Raw genomic sequence first — 16,423 nt, 5'->3', positions numbered from 1 at the left:
TATAATTCGTATAAACGCAAATTTTTATTAATAATAATTTTACTTTTATCCTAAAAATCACGTATTACATGTAACGATTATATTTGCAAAATTTTGTTTCAAATTTATCATGAATACAAGAATCAATCATCTAACAATTCTATAATATAAATATACTTCTCTTGGAAGCAGTATGGAATAAAGTTATGTAATATTATTCAATAGTGACACATCGGTAGAATCGAAAGAAAATTTAAATTGTGGAAAATACATTGACACTTGCTCCTATCTGATTATTACCTGGTGCATCTCGAAGGACTCGTTTCCAAAGGCTCGTCGTATCTACGGGAGAGCATCGTAAAGTCTCGATGAGCCGCGACCATTTTCTGTAGCCGCGAAATGATCTCGTAATCGGGCGTACAGATTGGCTCTGACAATAACTTCGCCACGGAGACGCGGAAGCTCTGAAGCTGAGACAGGAAATGACCAATTTGCGAATTGAATCATGCTTGTAACTTATAGATACTCGGACAGTCGCTCGATTCATTCGAGCATCAACTCTTCTATCACAAATTTTGCGCATTTATAGACAATTGTTTCTAACTATACAGGCAAAACTTAAACATTTTAATTGTCACAGAATATTTTTATTATATAAATACTTAAAACGAAATTATTTTATTTCGCGTGGTTTACAGATATATTTACAGATATATGTGTATAAAATTCGCATTAAAATATTCAAATACTAAGATGTATATTACTTAGTTGTGTATTCATGCATCACGATCTTATAATATCTATAACATTTTATTTATATTAAATTACATTATATTTTATGTTGTACATGAAATCCAATTATTTTTGCAGATTTAATAATATTGTACGTTGTTAATTAAAGTTTACGATTTTATATTAGAGTACCGACCAAACTTTTTCCATTTGAATAATAGTACTTCTCTTTCTATTTGTCTTTCTTTATTTATATTTTTCTGAAGTTTTAAATGTTATTTTAACAGTTTTGTGTGAAAAATACGAAGGTATTAAGATTCAAGTGCCTTACATATAATTTATTATAATTAATGTTCGTTTGTTCGAACTAAATCAAAGTTTCGCGACGCTTCGAAAAGCGAAGTTACGGCAACGACGGGATAAAGCCTCGCGAAATCGCATGCAAGATTTACAGTCCTTTCACGGAGTATGCCGCAGCGCGGGTTTAAGTCCAAGGAGCTATCTGCTTTACAGCCCGGCGACGCGCGAACGTGTCTCGAATTGCTATGATGTAGAGTCAACTTCAAATCGTTCTAAACGAACATTATGCGCCCAACGAGACAGAGAGAGATCATAATTACGCAAATGATCGTCGTCGCGAGTCATTGGAATTGCTACAATGAATTAACGAGTCCCTTTTGATCTTTACCTCCGAGGAATAATAGAAATAAGCTTAAGGCGCTTGCCTCTTTAATATTATAAGAGATCAAAGTGTTTTAAACTCGCAACAGAGTATCTGTGTATCACGGAGAAATAACGAGACAATTTCTGCAGAATAACGTAAATTTCTATCATAATTAGCTTTCTTTAACTCTCTTTTGCAAAGAATTAAACAACTTTATGTACACTTTTCTTCCTCGGAAGAAAATGTGTATTATTTCAGCGTTTAGGAAAGACTTACGTATACTCTTTGAGAAATGGAAATTCAAGAAATACATGTGTAATGCATCGAAATAGTTTGTCTACGATGCAACAAACGTCCGTGGTCGTTTCGACAGCGACTTCTTTTGCGTAATTTAATCGTTCGCAAATCCGCGTTCGTACACGATCATAAATTAGAATTACGTGAATACCAATACGCGTGCCGAATACACAATCTGCCACTGAGACGCGGCCTTCGCCTTTTGCGTTTTTTGACCAATAAAGCAAACGTCGCACGAAGCAATTTCTTAATATTAATTCATTTCAGCATTCGTTTCGAGACTAAGAAATTTATTTTATATTTTATATAATAATAATAATAGAGTGTATATCTCACACACTTTTATTTGGTTCCATTAATGGAACGTCAACGCGGATTTATAGACAGTGGTAAATTCAAGAGATGGAATAGCACGTGCGATATTTGACACGTACAAAAGTAATAATGCATCTCACCTGGGATTCTCGCCTCGTGACCTCGGAGAGATTTTGCTTGACCTGAGCCATCTCGTCGCGGAGGAGCTGTAGGGAATGGTCGTTTATCGATCTCTCCTGATCGGCTGTCTCCGCGGTCGTCCTCATCTGTTCCTTCGCCATCGTCAACTTTCTGTTGTAACGTGTCCTCAACATCTCGCTCTCGACGAGACGTTTTTGAAGCTCCTCTATTTTCCGGCTGCGTTCCAGCGCAGCTATCTGCTCGCAGAAAATATCGAAAAATGAGTTAAAATATCTGATCGATGGCTGCAAATTATTAAGGCTTTCTCGCGCGGTTTGCGAAGAGAATTTATTCAGGAATTTTGTTTTCCCGACGTACGCCACTTCGCAACGTTCTCAAGCATAAAATCGATTTAACAAGGCTTTCTATAAAAAAGCCTAAAATAGAAATTTTTAATTATTTAAAAAATTGAATGAAGTATTTCATTTACTGGAAGTAAATAAAATCTTATGAAATAATAAAGTGTACGAATTAATTACATTAAAAATTAATGCAACCAATATATTTCGCTGTTTAACAATAAATCACTTTTTTCTCTTCGAAGGGCATATATACCTCAAAGATTTTTTCATAAATATGATGTCAATGGTAGAATTTGCGTAGTATGTCAAGACATTTTAGTAAATTGGTTGTAATAATAAATTAGAATGATTTTTTGTTCATTTCTTCCTAATCTCTTAAAAACTCCTAACGTAAATTCTGATGAAGGCATCGTGTTCAGCGCGAAAATATCTTCGGGGTGTGTATTATGGCACTTCGGAGAAAATTGGGATGTTTATTTAACAGTTGTCATTAACTTCATGTAGCTGTGACGAAATTACACTGCCTAGACCGCACTACATGTTCCACATGTATTCCTCGGTCACTCGGATTTATCTGATTATGAAAAAAGTATGAACACTCTTAAAATTACATACCTTATAATCCGCAGCTTCTGTCAATTGTGCGCTCAACTCCCGATTCCGCGATTTTTCGTCCGACAATTGGATCTGAAGTCGATCGACTTGTTTTCCCAGCTTTCTTGCGCTAAAAGAAAAGGAGGAAGAAACTCATAACCTCTCATTTTTCTTCAATCCGAATCTCGTCGAGCATTAAGAGAAGCGATGCCTAATAGTTGCCTAACATACAATAATGAACATATAGAGGGATATATATTTGATATATTTCAAATAAACCACGAACTACTGTCAGAAATTATAGATAACCACCGGCGATCACTGCGTGCAAAAATCACACCACATCTCGGATGCATAAAGCCACGCACTATCGATCAGTAAAATTTTCCAATAAACCGCGATTCTATATATCTCCCAACGAACAGCTAGTCAATAGGAATTGTATCCGCTAACATTGCGTGTTCAATAGAAAGTAAATATTGGAGACGATTGTAACACGAATTAATTATTGCAACATTAGCAATAGCCAGTTTTAATTATTTAGGATATAGATGGATAGTCTTCGCAAACATCATAATTTCTCGCAGTAATTATCTACTTTCACGTGATATACAAGAGAGAGAGAGAGAGAGAGAGAGAGAGAGAGAGAGAGAAGTGTCATTCTGTGCAAATATTAGTTTTTATAAATTATTCAATATATGTGCGAAAAACAAATTCAAAGTTTGTTTAAAATTTTGTTGCAACTGGCTCCAGGCTATTCTAAAACAAACCGTATATTCGCCTCGTCCCGCTCGCTCTGCAATAGCGACTTCATTCTCACACTGTCCTCTTGTAGAGATAGCTTCCTACGTAGAAGGTCCAAATGCAGGTCCCTACGCTGCAGTTGCTCCCGTAGGGTTCGAACACGACGTTGCAACTGATAAACAACTGATGTCTGCGAAACAAAGAAAAAGAAGACCACATTTGTCGAGTTCTTCTTAGCAGGAAAGACGGTAAATTTCCCAAATGTAGCAATGTGCAAATACCCATTACTACGCAACGCAAAAATATCGATATCATCTAGTTTCTCGTGCAATCAATAAATTGGGTTTGGCAACATATAAGTCTTGAAAAATGACGAGTGACATAAAATAATAGTGAACAGTATTAAGTGGAAATTGACCAAAAAGTTTTTAAACGATCAAAGCGGATCTTGGTGCTTAATAATATTGTAAAAATAATGTTGTAAAAGTTCACACAAAAAAAATTATTAAATAAGCTCTGCTTTGACCGAATATGGCCTTTTTCGCTTATTTGTGTTGAAAATAATGACTTCTTCATGCGTATCATGATTTTTCTATTGTCAAGTTAAATAAGCAATGTCAGGTTAAATAAGCAATGTATAAAATACAAATTCAATTTTCACGAAATGAGGGAACGTCCTGTTAAAGGAAAAGTCTGTTTTTGCTGACACGTTATCGGAGATTATTTAATTAAAAGTTAGTACGCCGACCAATTTTATGTTGGAAAAAGCGACCGTAATATCGACGCGCCACTGACAATACCATAGAAGCTTTATTAAATGAAACTTCATTACGCGGTATTTCCGATAAACTGTCAATTTGAAGCAACAATTACGTCGCAAGCAAAGCTCGACCAACGTCCGACTCAACCGCAAAGTATATCGGAAAATCTAAGAGGAATGGAGAAATGAAAAGCGCCCCTCCCTCCTCTCACTCTCTCTCTCTCTCTCTCTACGTTAAGGATGCTCCACGATGAAGGAATGAAATGAATGTCTATGAAGAGGATGCCTGAAAATTCTATGAAGTTTCTCTCTAAGGCGCTTTGCTTGTGCCAAGGGCTTACTTCTTTGAGACAGGAAAGCTCGTGGAATGATCGCTCGCGCCGAATCCTCGGTAAGATCGTGTAGCTGGAGTACAAATACTGCGGCGTGTGGTAAGTACACACGATTTGCACGACAAAGAAACACAAAACAAAGGAGAAAATGTTAGCAACGTGACAGCAGCATAAAAAAAATGTAATATCGATCGCCCTTCACCTTGTCGACTAGTTTGTCGGTCTCCAATCTGGCTAGTTGCTCGGCTCGCACCAACAATGACTCAGTTTGAAGATCGAGTCCGATCTCCTGAGAGATCTCATCCATTTGCATCGCCTTACCCAATCGATCCAGAAAGGTCATGAACTGAACAAATTTACAAGATCAACTTTAAAATACTTCAAGGAATAAACAATACGTTAGCTTAGAAATAAATATTTTTCAGAAGTTAGAAATTTATGACACTAAAAAGCTAAATTAGAAATTTCTGAAATATTATTTCGGTAATTATTCAGTTTAGCTACCGCACCTCAAAAATCAATAAAATTAGGCTTATTCGATGCGTTTTTGCATGAAATGAAAGAATCTAGCAAAAAAAGTGTCACTCTGCCCTGTGAGCCGAGATATTAAGCGTTAAAGTTGACGACTATTGAAATTAGGAAATCTGTCACTGTCGCGAAATACTGCGATGCAAGCATACATTGCGGTTACCTTTTTCATACTCTGTGACAATTCACTACTTTAAAAACAATTCACTGCTTTAAAAACAATTCATTGCTTTAAAAACAATTCACTGTTTTAAAAACAACAATTCACTGCTTTAAAAATACAAATTTACTGCTAATGCAAAGAATTTGTATGCTTAAAATAGTGGATTGTTGTTTTTAAGGCAGTTATGGCCGTTCTACAATGTGCTTTTTGTTTCCTGTTTCTTGCTGTTTGTCTCTTGCCTTCTTGATCAAAAAGGCAAGAGACAAACAGCAAGAATCGGGAAACAAAAAGCACATTGTAGAATAGCCATAAATTGTTTTTAAAGCAATGAATTGTTGTTTTTAAAACAATGAATTGTTTTTAAAGCAGTGAATTGTTGTTTTTACAACAGTGAATTGTTTTTAAGTAGTGAATTGTTATTTTTAAAGCAGTGAATTGTTTTTAAAGTAGTGAATTATCACAGAGCATGAAAAAGGTAACCGCAATGCATGCTTGCATCGCAGTATTTCGTAACAGTGACAGATTTCCTAACTTCAATAATCGTCAACTTTAATGCTTAATATCTCGGCTCACAATGCAGAGCGACGCTTTTTTTGCTAGATTCTTTCGTTTCATGCAAAAACGCGTCGAATAAGCCTAATTTTATTGATTTTTGAGGTGCGGTAGCTAAACTGAATAATTACCATTGTTTCAATTATTGAAACTACTTCCTTAAATAAAGATTTATTATATTATTTAATTCAAAGAGACGAGGATAGTTAAATGTATAATGTCTTTAAATCCTCGTTATTTCCTTCTCTATAGATACCATGTGTCAAGATTGTTTTAACATTTCCAAGAGATAGAAGCGTTTGAAATTACCGTCTGCTTGTCTCTGCGTAAAGACTCTCTGGAGAGATCGCTGCTCGTGAGTTCAGATTCGAGTTTGTGTATTTTAGCTTCTTGAGCTGCGCGTTCCTCCTCTAGACTGCGTACCTTCATCATTGTGGATTCGACCAGTTCACTCTGTCGATTCGTTGATTCCATCGCCGTGTTCACTTTTTCTCGAAGACTTTGTATTTTCTAGAAAGAGAAAAGGACATAGCGAATTTCGCAATATTGTGTACATTATATAAAACCGAAAGTTTCAATATGTGAAGTTCCTCAGAATTTTGATGAAATTCTTAATAATTAAACAATTTAAATAACAAAATAAAGAAACTTTTTTAATTTAAAAAAAACTTGATCTTTTGCAAGCAAAAGTATAAAGTTACACGCGTTCTATTTTTTTAAATAACTACCAGTAACTGATCCTTATTGTCAGCTAGAATTTCTCGAATGCGATCTTTGATCGCATTTTCGTGAGACTCGACGAATCGATTTGGTGTACTGATAAGAATCGCAACCGACTCTAGAAGATGACGGAATTCATTTTGTACACGTTGCGTCTTCTCTTCGCGGACTTTCAGATCCTCTGCAAACACGATACAGGTTATCAGTTAAGATACAAGAGTGAATCAATGTGATTTACCTCGTAATTGACAGATCAACGCCTCTTGATTGGATATATTCCCCGTCGCGCTGGTTAAGCTCCTATTCGCATTGACCAGCTTGTCTCTCAAATCATTCATGTCCTTCTCAGCGACCCTATATTGCATTTCCAGACATTCCTTTTCCTGGAATAATGGAAAATAATTAACGATACAGTATTTGATAATTTAATGGATTTTAATACTTGAAATAATTAAAATAATGCTGCATTCACAATTTCTGTAGTAGCGTTTATATAATTAAATTTACGAATAAGAGGTTCTTTCAAAATTAATCGTAAATCAAATCTTAACCATCATACCTGGCGCAAACGATCTATGTCGACTAACTGAACTGACACTTGTCTCTGTAATTGCTCCTTTTCCGTAGTGGAGCGATCAAGAGCGTCCCTACAGGTTCTAAAATCTACTTCGACGCCCGTCAACTGCGTCTCGACGTTTGTGCTCTTTGTTCTCAAACGATTCACTTCTTGCACGAGTTCTTCGGCTTTATGAATCACCATCTCCGGACTGTGATGCACCGTGTCGCAGTACTCAACGTTCAATGCATGTGCCAATCTCCGCACGAAATCCTATGAAAACATATAGTAGGAATCTTATGAAAACAGATATAAGATATCTAAAAAGATAGAGGATATACCGAAAAAACAGTCTGAATACAGAGAGGAAAAATTGATACGATTTTTCTACGAGGAATAAATGGAGGTGTCGACAGCTTGTCGAGAAGCGCGATGGAATGCATTTTGAAACATATGGCACCTGCAGATTTAGACGTGCCCGTTCCTTCAATTGAATTTCCTCGGATATATTGTGCTCCAATTGTCGAATTTTTTTGTCATACTCTCGGACCTTTTCCTCGTGGTACTTCACGTCACGTTGCAGACCCTGTATCGTGATCTCATTTCTGCCCTGGGACGCATAGAGGTTTCTTTCCCTCTCTTCCAACTCCTGAAATCGTTATTGAATTCTACAAGATATATATGATCTGTCGACTGCAGATTCCGCGAGTTTCGTTATCTTTTTTAACGAAAGATAGCTGAGATGGAAGAAACGAATTATCTTGAAGCTCATTAACGCAAGAACCCTTTAATCGTCTGCTTGTTAGGGAATAAAATTAACCTGAATGCGTTTCTTGAGACTGGAGATGACGGCATTCTGCCTGGCTGCTTGCTCGCGAAGCTGATCCGCCTCTACTTGTAACTCCACAACCCGCTGGTCCCGCGATCTCACGGTGCTTTTCATTTCCTGTAACTAAATGAGGACCGAATTGATTACTAACGATTATCGAAGCGGTGAAACGATAATCGGTTTACCTCAGACATAAGCCTATCCCGTTTATATTCAAGAGCCGCCAGCTCGCTCCTCAAAGTAGTCGTTAAATCGTGAGTCATAGCGTCATCTGGGTCCACCTAAAACCAGGTATTCGATTATCCATTATCAAAAATATCGATATGAACGTATCATGTATATTTTATACTTTATATATTTTATCGCACTTTTTAACGTATCGCGAATGATTTTTATAAAAAGAAATCAAATGCTAATTTGAATTATCTATAGAAATTGAAAATATCATGATAGTCATTAAATTATATTCATATTTGTGTCTGAATCTACATTAAACGATTAAGTAATCTTGCTTGCAAAAACGTGAGTCGGCAAAAATGTGATTGCATTTACTTATTTACTGTTTTTATTGCGATTCCATTTATGAATTTCCTAGTATGATTACATTTTATACTCGGCATAATAATTATTTTAAATTATCGTATACCCCCTCCCCCCCATACAATGTATACTGTAATGTTGAATTTTATCACAGGCGAGGAGATTTCATCGTAAAGAGTCATTTTATTTCTCAAAGCTTCCTGCGAGATGGAGGGCTTTAATGGCAAAACGCTCATTTAAACGGGAATAGATTAACGGCGGCCTCCGCGGCACGGCTTCTGAAGTTCTGACCTTTCTCTCGTTCGGAGAGACTGCAGGATTCGCAAGTACCGCAGGTACTGATGACGTCTCTACCGGCGGCTCGTAATAATACCCATTTGAGCTTCCACGCGTGTACGAAGGAAACTTTACAAGACAGCTCAACATATGCCTCGTTGCCATTATGTATGTCTACCTGTTTGGAAAATTGCCGGAGAATATCGGCCGCGGTATGGGTAAGTTACAGCTTGTTGGCAGCTATTTTTAGAATGGTATTTCGAATCATCTATTTTAAAATCCTTGGCTCAAATTAGAAAACTTTCACGCTAGTTACTTCGAGACGTATTATATTCTAAGAATAAATTCCATTATTGACATAATATTAAGTGTAATATCTTCGATTGAAAATAGTTCTGACCTTTGATTTTTTAAATGTAAAAACCGATCATCATCCACTTTGCCCTGAAAAGTTATGCTTTAATCTTATATTAAATTTATAAATGATTGCTGAATGATTGCAGAATGATTAAATCGTCATTAACTAAGTTAGAAGGACGCACATGTCACTCAAAATAAGACGGATGAATCATATTATAATTATTAAGAGCACACAACGATACAGTTAAATATTTATATCGACAATTTTGGCGCCAATTATTGCCATCCTAATTGAATATTTACCGACAATAACTAATATCCATTCATAGCCGTTCGCTTTTATTTCTTTTTGATACTGATTTATATTCGACACGATTAATTACTTTTTAACAAATCCGGCTCATTACGGGATCTACAACGGAATTAAATATATCCCGTCGAATTACTCTTGTGATCTCAAATTAAATTCAAGTACACGCGTCCAAACTCGTTTCGCCGTTAATTACAATCGTAAGCGGATTTAAAGCTTTAACGTGTAAAAAGTAAGTCTTTTTATGTTCGTTGTTTTTTTACCCATTTTTCTCGATCTTATTCGCGCATTTGCAAACGCGAGCGTACTGTAATATAACTTCGTGATAACTATCTCAGCTCGTCCAAATGCAAAAGGTAGAAAGGTAGAAACAGAATAATCGTGGAATAAACACGGTGCGAAGTTTTGTAAATGGAAGCATTTTCATGCATACTAATTACGAAATTTACTAATTACGTATTCACTTCATTACTGGTGCATCTATAATACTTGAAGCTGATTGAATTGTATGTACATTGAAAAAGCATATTTTGCACGATAATCCGAATCTTCTGTTCTCTTCATGCAGTAAATTAAAAGAAATTTAAAAAGCAAATTAATTTAATAATCTTATAATCTTATGATATTATTTAATGTAATAATAATATTACATATAACAATATTAAATATATTATAATAGTATACAGAGTAATATTATAAACACGTTAGTATGATTTACTATGATAGTTTGGACGCGCGTAGTTGGATTTAATTTTAGATCACAAGAGTGTTTCGACGGGATATATTTAATTCCGTTCTAGATCCCGTAATCAGCCGGATTTGTTAAAAAGTAATTAATCGGGTCGAATATAAATCAGTATCAAAAAGAAATAAAAGCGAACGGCTCCGCATGAATGGATATTAGTTATCGTCGGTAAATAATTCAATTAGGACGGCAATAATTGGAGCTAAAATTGTCGATATAAATATTTAACTGTATCGTTGTGTGCTCTTAATAATTATAATATGATTCATTCGTTCAATAATTTTATAAAAATGTTTCTACGTATTATAATAAAAAAAAAGCATGTCTCGCCAATTATTCCCGTCGTCGGAATCGATCTCGTCGACGTAACTCGCTCCACGTAACAAGGCTCGTTCAAAAACATGATCAACTCTACCTCGTGTTGCCCGCCGGATCCATATCGCAGATTCCCGCAGGAATTTCCGCTACACGATCGTGCGCGACAGCGCTTCGTATTCCCCGAAGCACCCCGTGCTCTTGATCCAGATAATACTCAACGGAGTTCGCACTCGAAGTCCGAATCGTGGATAACGTTTTCGACTGCACGAAGAGAAGAGAGAGAACGAGGGCGCGCATCGAAGGTAAGCCTCTACCATCGCCAATTTCCAGGGCAATCGGATGCGCGCGGCACAGACAGTTACGATGGTAAAGTTTCGTCTGCCTACGACAGTGGATTACGTGACCCGAATCCACCGACGCCGCCACTACCATCCTGGAACGAGCGACCTCACGACCCTCGTCGCCCTTCGCGACCTCGTCCAGGTATTTGTATCTGCACGCGAAAATCTATGCTCGCGAAATCTACGTCAGCTACCAGAGCAAGAATGTTACCCTGGAACACGGCACAATGGAATACGCTTCCCGAATTTACAGGTCAGCGTTTCCACAATGATACTTCTCGATGGTATCGCCATTGATTCCACATCGTAAACCTGAATGCCTGCTTTGACTAATGCGGATATAAAGATACGAAGATACATACTCTCTTAAACTTTTAGAGTGAAAGCTCACTTTAAAAAGTGAAATCTCGCCTTTAAAGATTGAAAATTGAGAGCCATTCTTTTTTAAGACTCCATTTTCTTACTAGCTCCATTTTCACTCCTTGTGAGATTCCACTTTAAAGGATTTAGAGAGTTAAATTCATAATTTTAAATTGGACACAATTTGAGTTATTTTTAATAATTTCTATAGGTCTCTCTCTCTCTCTCTCTCTCTCTCTCTCTCGCCACTGCTTCTATCCAATATGTCGTTGTCTGATATACGTTAATTCGACTAACTTAACTCAAGAAAATGTAGGTATTAAATTTAGTTTACTAAGTGCATAATTAATATAGACGATATTTACTTTGAAACTAACTACAAAAATGGATTAATTTACATTTTGACATAAATGAAAGTTAAAAATAACAAAATGTTATTTAACTCAAGGTATTGAGTTATCATTGCTTCTTTGGTATCTAACTCCTACTTTCTTTTTGACGACTTCTCGCTGATTAAAAAAAACTATCACTTGCAGTGTGGTCACGTCAAAAGGAAAATCCCTCTCGTATAAACGTTGCATTCGCTCAGGAGATAAATTATAACGTCTATCGCGTTTTTAGACGAGGGGGATATTTAATTCAACGCTCTTTATTTTCCTGGGAATCAAATTGAAATCTGGATCCTACATGCGCCACGATCAATTATCTCACAATTTAATTACGCGACAGGTCATCGACCAGGAAATACGCGAATGGGATCGTTATCGTTATCTCCATGACCCGAAAATAGTTTCGTTTGGGTGGGAGGTAGTACAGTTCTGACGGCACGCATATTCCCGCAACCTGCGGAATACCGTGAATTTCCATGGTATGGTTAAGTCCAACGATATTGAATACCCATTATTCCCCGTTCATAAATATCCCAATGGTCTCGGGATCTGTGCGGGAAAACGATCAGCGTGCGAACCCGACCTATTTACCACCGGTATTTACCTCAAAGCGCGCATGGGATTACAGCGAATCCCGCTCGCTGGTAGATACACCGTGCACGTAGTATAAAAAAAAAATTGTAAATTTGCCACCAGGGAGATGGTTTTCTGCAGTGTCATTTCGCGGGTAACGCGCGAACTCGTGATTTCGCGCAACCGTAATAACACAAGTAAAATCGCAATGAGAGTACGTGAGCATGTTGAGAAATACAATACTGGTAAAATAATTTAGATCTCCGCTAAAAACTGACGATGTCCCGCGTGTGTCTTATAATCTTGCAGTCCATTAAAATTAAGCTAAAGGATCGATTAAAATAAAAAAATGAATGTACGTGCCTGCAATATTTTTTATAATTTTCACGTAAGCAGATGTGTAATTGCACTGAAAAAAGAGGTAGTAACTGTCGAATATTGAGTGAAATAATTTCAATCGAATATGTTCGACTAAAATAATTTTACTTTTTTAAATATATTTAGTATAACAAAAAAGCGATGTTGTTTTTGTGAATTTAAGTCGAAGGATTTTTTTAATGGTCAAAATACGATATTGCATACAATATTTTAGAAAATTGCGGCCGGATGATATCTATTTTTGGCGCAATATACCAACGTGTTCGATCAGCATGATATTGCAATAGCGATGATATATTAATATACGTATATGTCGGACGGTTCGAATTTTGCTCTATGCCGTGCACATGTAAGCAGAATTTGCAGCATAAACGCAGTGCATGATTATGCTTACTCGGTTTTTGCATTTCGCCGATGAAGGTTTATCAGCATTTTTTTTTTTTTTACTAAAATACATAAGTGAGCTCCCTTCGCTGAAGTTTCACATGAAATTACTATGTATTGCATGTATTATATAAACAGATAAAATTCCCCAGATAGTATTATAGCATCACATTTAGCGTTGCAACGAAATGCGAAAACGTGGATCTCTGTATTTTTAATTGCATTATGCAAAAAATTTAATTATATTATTTAATTATTTAGATTTTTCTCCATTTTTCTCTTGTACAACTTACATATCTTAAACATTATGACGTGCATTGCATCGGACATTTGGGAGAGGCAGCAACAGGAGAGGATTTATTATTGATACTCGTAAACCGGAATCTCCATGTAATTAAAGTTACAATATCGGTATGTTAATGTGATAGCAAATATACATAGAATATTGCATCGATCCATTCTTTCACGTGATTGTAGAAGGGCAATGCATCAGAAATAACCAGTTATTAATACTTAAACAATCAATAAATGCATTTGTATCTTTTATTATACAGAATAAATGTAATTTTTATATGCCTATCACTACATTTACAGGTGATTTAAAAAGAGTGATATACATAATTAAGATAAGAAAAGTATCGGAATATTAATATTTCTTTCAAGAAGCAATGAGAGTAATTTACATTCACATTTTTATGCTTCTAATTATTAAATTATTTAGCAAATTATTTTATTATTAACATTTCGTTAAATTACTACGTACACCCAAATCTCACATTTTTTGCGTAAATAAATTATAGCGAAATGGAATATCACATTATTAACAATAATATATGCACAGAAAGCATTTGCAGTTTTTATTGAAAAAAAAAAGAGTGAAAGTAAGTAGAGTAAAATGCTTTTATTTTTCAATCTCATCATTTATCATAAATAAGATACTAAAGCAAGCTAAGATAAATTTCCAAAATCTACAAGATCGAAAATGTCCCCGAAAGGAAAGCATATATTCTGAAAAATCGAAGTGTCCGATCGACCTAGAAAGAAATTTGAGACGAATTAAAAATATCGGGACATCGATAAAACTGTATTTGGTGAATCCTGCGGAGCCCTTCCTCCAATCGCGCGCCAGAATAAGACATGTCAGTCCCTTCTATCAGCCATGCCTGATAACTTAAGATCGACTTCGAAAGCACGCGACAGCGCGAGTGGTCGACAGCTGGGGTAGCAGCGACAGGTGAAATCGATTCGATGCAACGCTATGGCAACGCGACCCTTGTTCACGCGCGAGTCGATACGCGCTTGCGATTCGCGCGTGTTGAGCAAGAGACTGAAAGGGAACGAAAGGGAGCGCTAATGACGAACGTGACGGAATCCCACGTGCAATTCGATGCGCGAGTTGCGTAATTAAATAGCGGCGCTGGGAGATACATTCTCGAGCGAACGAGGAATATCACTAGAAATACTAATAATACGAAATTCGACTGATGAGAATAAATCAAATTAAATAAAAGAAATCCTATTTTATAAAGCGAATTTTGGTGCTTAAATATTTAATATGTGATATTACTACTCCAGTTTTGTTTATGATTGCGTTTTAAGATTGGAAATATTTCAGTACACAATTTGCAGAATTGAATATGTATGTAAATTTACTCCGCGAAATATATTTAAGCAAGATCCACCTTAACTGGAAATAGGATTTTCCGTACATAATTAGCAATGTTAAATACATGATTTGCATGTCTCATTATGATAGTAACTGAGTTTGTGCCACACGAAATAAATGAATAAAAAATATTAGACATCACTCTCTCTCTCTCTGTGCATTCCTTTATTTTTAATTCACTGATGAAATTTAATGAATAATCTGTAATTATTGCACAATCCTTTACGATGCTTCGCACGTATATTTTTTGTAGTTTCTACACTAGAGTAATTTCAAAAGCTGGATGCATTAGAGAGGAAGAAGGAAGCGTATTTGGCCAACAGAAATTTGCATAATCTAAATCCTGTTCTTTTTACCCAGCATTAGAACGACAGAAAACTTTCATTTCCCGCATTTTTCTAGAATGCAGAAATGTCGCGAGATAAAACCTCCCAGATGAGCGAGAAATGCTGCGAGCTTTTCGTCGCCAGACACCACACGTTTATATTGCTCAAATCTGACTCCTCAAATCTGCTACGTAAACTCTCTATGAATGGCTTTGTCTAAAATTTCTCAAGTAAGTGTTTGAATATCATTCAGTATTTTCAAAAACTATGGTATACTTTTAAAAAATGTTCAAATTAATTTGTGTAATATCTATGTAATTTAATAATAAACACTAAATTTAATTCAATAATTTGTACGCCCACATGAATAGTATTATCACTATAATAAATAAATCTTTATAATAAATAATAGAAGAAATCTAAAGTTCTCTCTCTCTCTCTCTCTCTCTCTCTCTCTCTCTCTCTCTCTCTTCGTAGCCCGAAACATGGCCAATCAATCAAAAATTATTTAAGCGGTGTCCAAATTCTTATTTAAGGAATTCTATATACTTCGCCGAAAGCTGACCAGATGATCGAACTCAAAGTGGCGAATCAATCAAATAATTCTAATTGATTGTATGATCAATATTTCCTCTATCGATTTGTTGCCCTTCGATGAATTCGCGCCGTGTACATACATACTGGCATGTATACAATGAGAGGCTTTGTGGCGGGCGATACGGGATGTGCACGTGACCGCACGTGCGATTAGCATGTGAATACGTGTGTGCATGTGCATGTGGATGTACGTGATGCAACGGCAGAGGGACGATAAGCCATTGATGCAGTTCACGGTATAGCGCATCTACAAACTCGCTCGAGCTTGCGACATTCTGTGTACCTACGAGGTATATTTCGCAATAAGAGATACCAACTTGTTACACATATTGAAGTACGTGCTCATGTTATTATACACGCATAAAAGGATATCAGCATGATCTCAATCACGATGGCCTTAATTATATAAGTAAGCTTCAGCGTAATAAGCCTAATTGTAACTATAAGCCTTAATTATACATTATTACTTGCATTGTACGTCTATTATTGGCGCACATTCATGTAATTACAAAGTTTATTATGGCGGAGCAGGGAATGTGAGGATTCCATTCCCTTTAGTATTTCGGAGATTTAGGATTCAGACCATCGACATCTAGAATGGACCGCTGATGGC

At 36.2% G+C, this 16,423-nt stretch overlaps 1 protein-coding gene across 1 annotated transcript in view; it reads right to left on the bottom strand.

Moving 5' to 3' along the window:
- LOC108763551 (coiled-coil domain-containing protein 170) overlaps positions 1 to 16,423 on the bottom strand; it is an 18,954-nt gene that overhangs the window by 1,244 nt on the left and 1,287 nt on the right. The window contains exons 2-14 of the mRNA XM_018511292.1: positions 8,433 to 8,528; positions 8,239 to 8,370; positions 7,879 to 8,067; positions 7,422 to 7,691; positions 7,101 to 7,245; positions 6,871 to 7,043; positions 6,452 to 6,652; positions 5,102 to 5,245; positions 4,909 to 4,986; positions 3,834 to 3,997; positions 3,085 to 3,193; positions 2,128 to 2,364; positions 280 to 449 (exon numbers count right to left, since the gene is read on the bottom strand). Coding sequence (XP_018366794.1) covers positions 280 to 449; positions 2,128 to 2,364; positions 3,085 to 3,193; positions 3,834 to 3,997; positions 4,909 to 4,986; positions 5,102 to 5,245; positions 6,452 to 6,652; positions 6,871 to 7,043; positions 7,101 to 7,245; positions 7,422 to 7,691; positions 7,879 to 8,067; positions 8,239 to 8,370; positions 8,433 to 8,528 — 2,108 coding nt within the window. The remainder of the gene's footprint in view (positions 1 to 279; positions 450 to 2,127; positions 2,365 to 3,084; positions 3,194 to 3,833; positions 3,998 to 4,908; positions 4,987 to 5,101; positions 5,246 to 6,451; positions 6,653 to 6,870; positions 7,044 to 7,100; positions 7,246 to 7,421; positions 7,692 to 7,878; positions 8,068 to 8,238; positions 8,371 to 8,432; positions 8,529 to 16,423) is intronic.

This window comes from Trachymyrmex cornetzi, unplaced genomic scaffold (genome assembly GCF_001594075.2).
Source record: "Trachymyrmex cornetzi isolate Tcor2-1 unplaced genomic scaffold, Tcor1.1 scaffold367, whole genome shotgun sequence".
Taxonomy (NCBI): Eukaryota; Metazoa; Arthropoda; class Insecta; order Hymenoptera; family Formicidae; genus Trachymyrmex; species Trachymyrmex cornetzi.
Note: the sequence above shows the minus strand (reverse complement) of the source record. Positions and strands in the feature narration are given on the sequence as shown.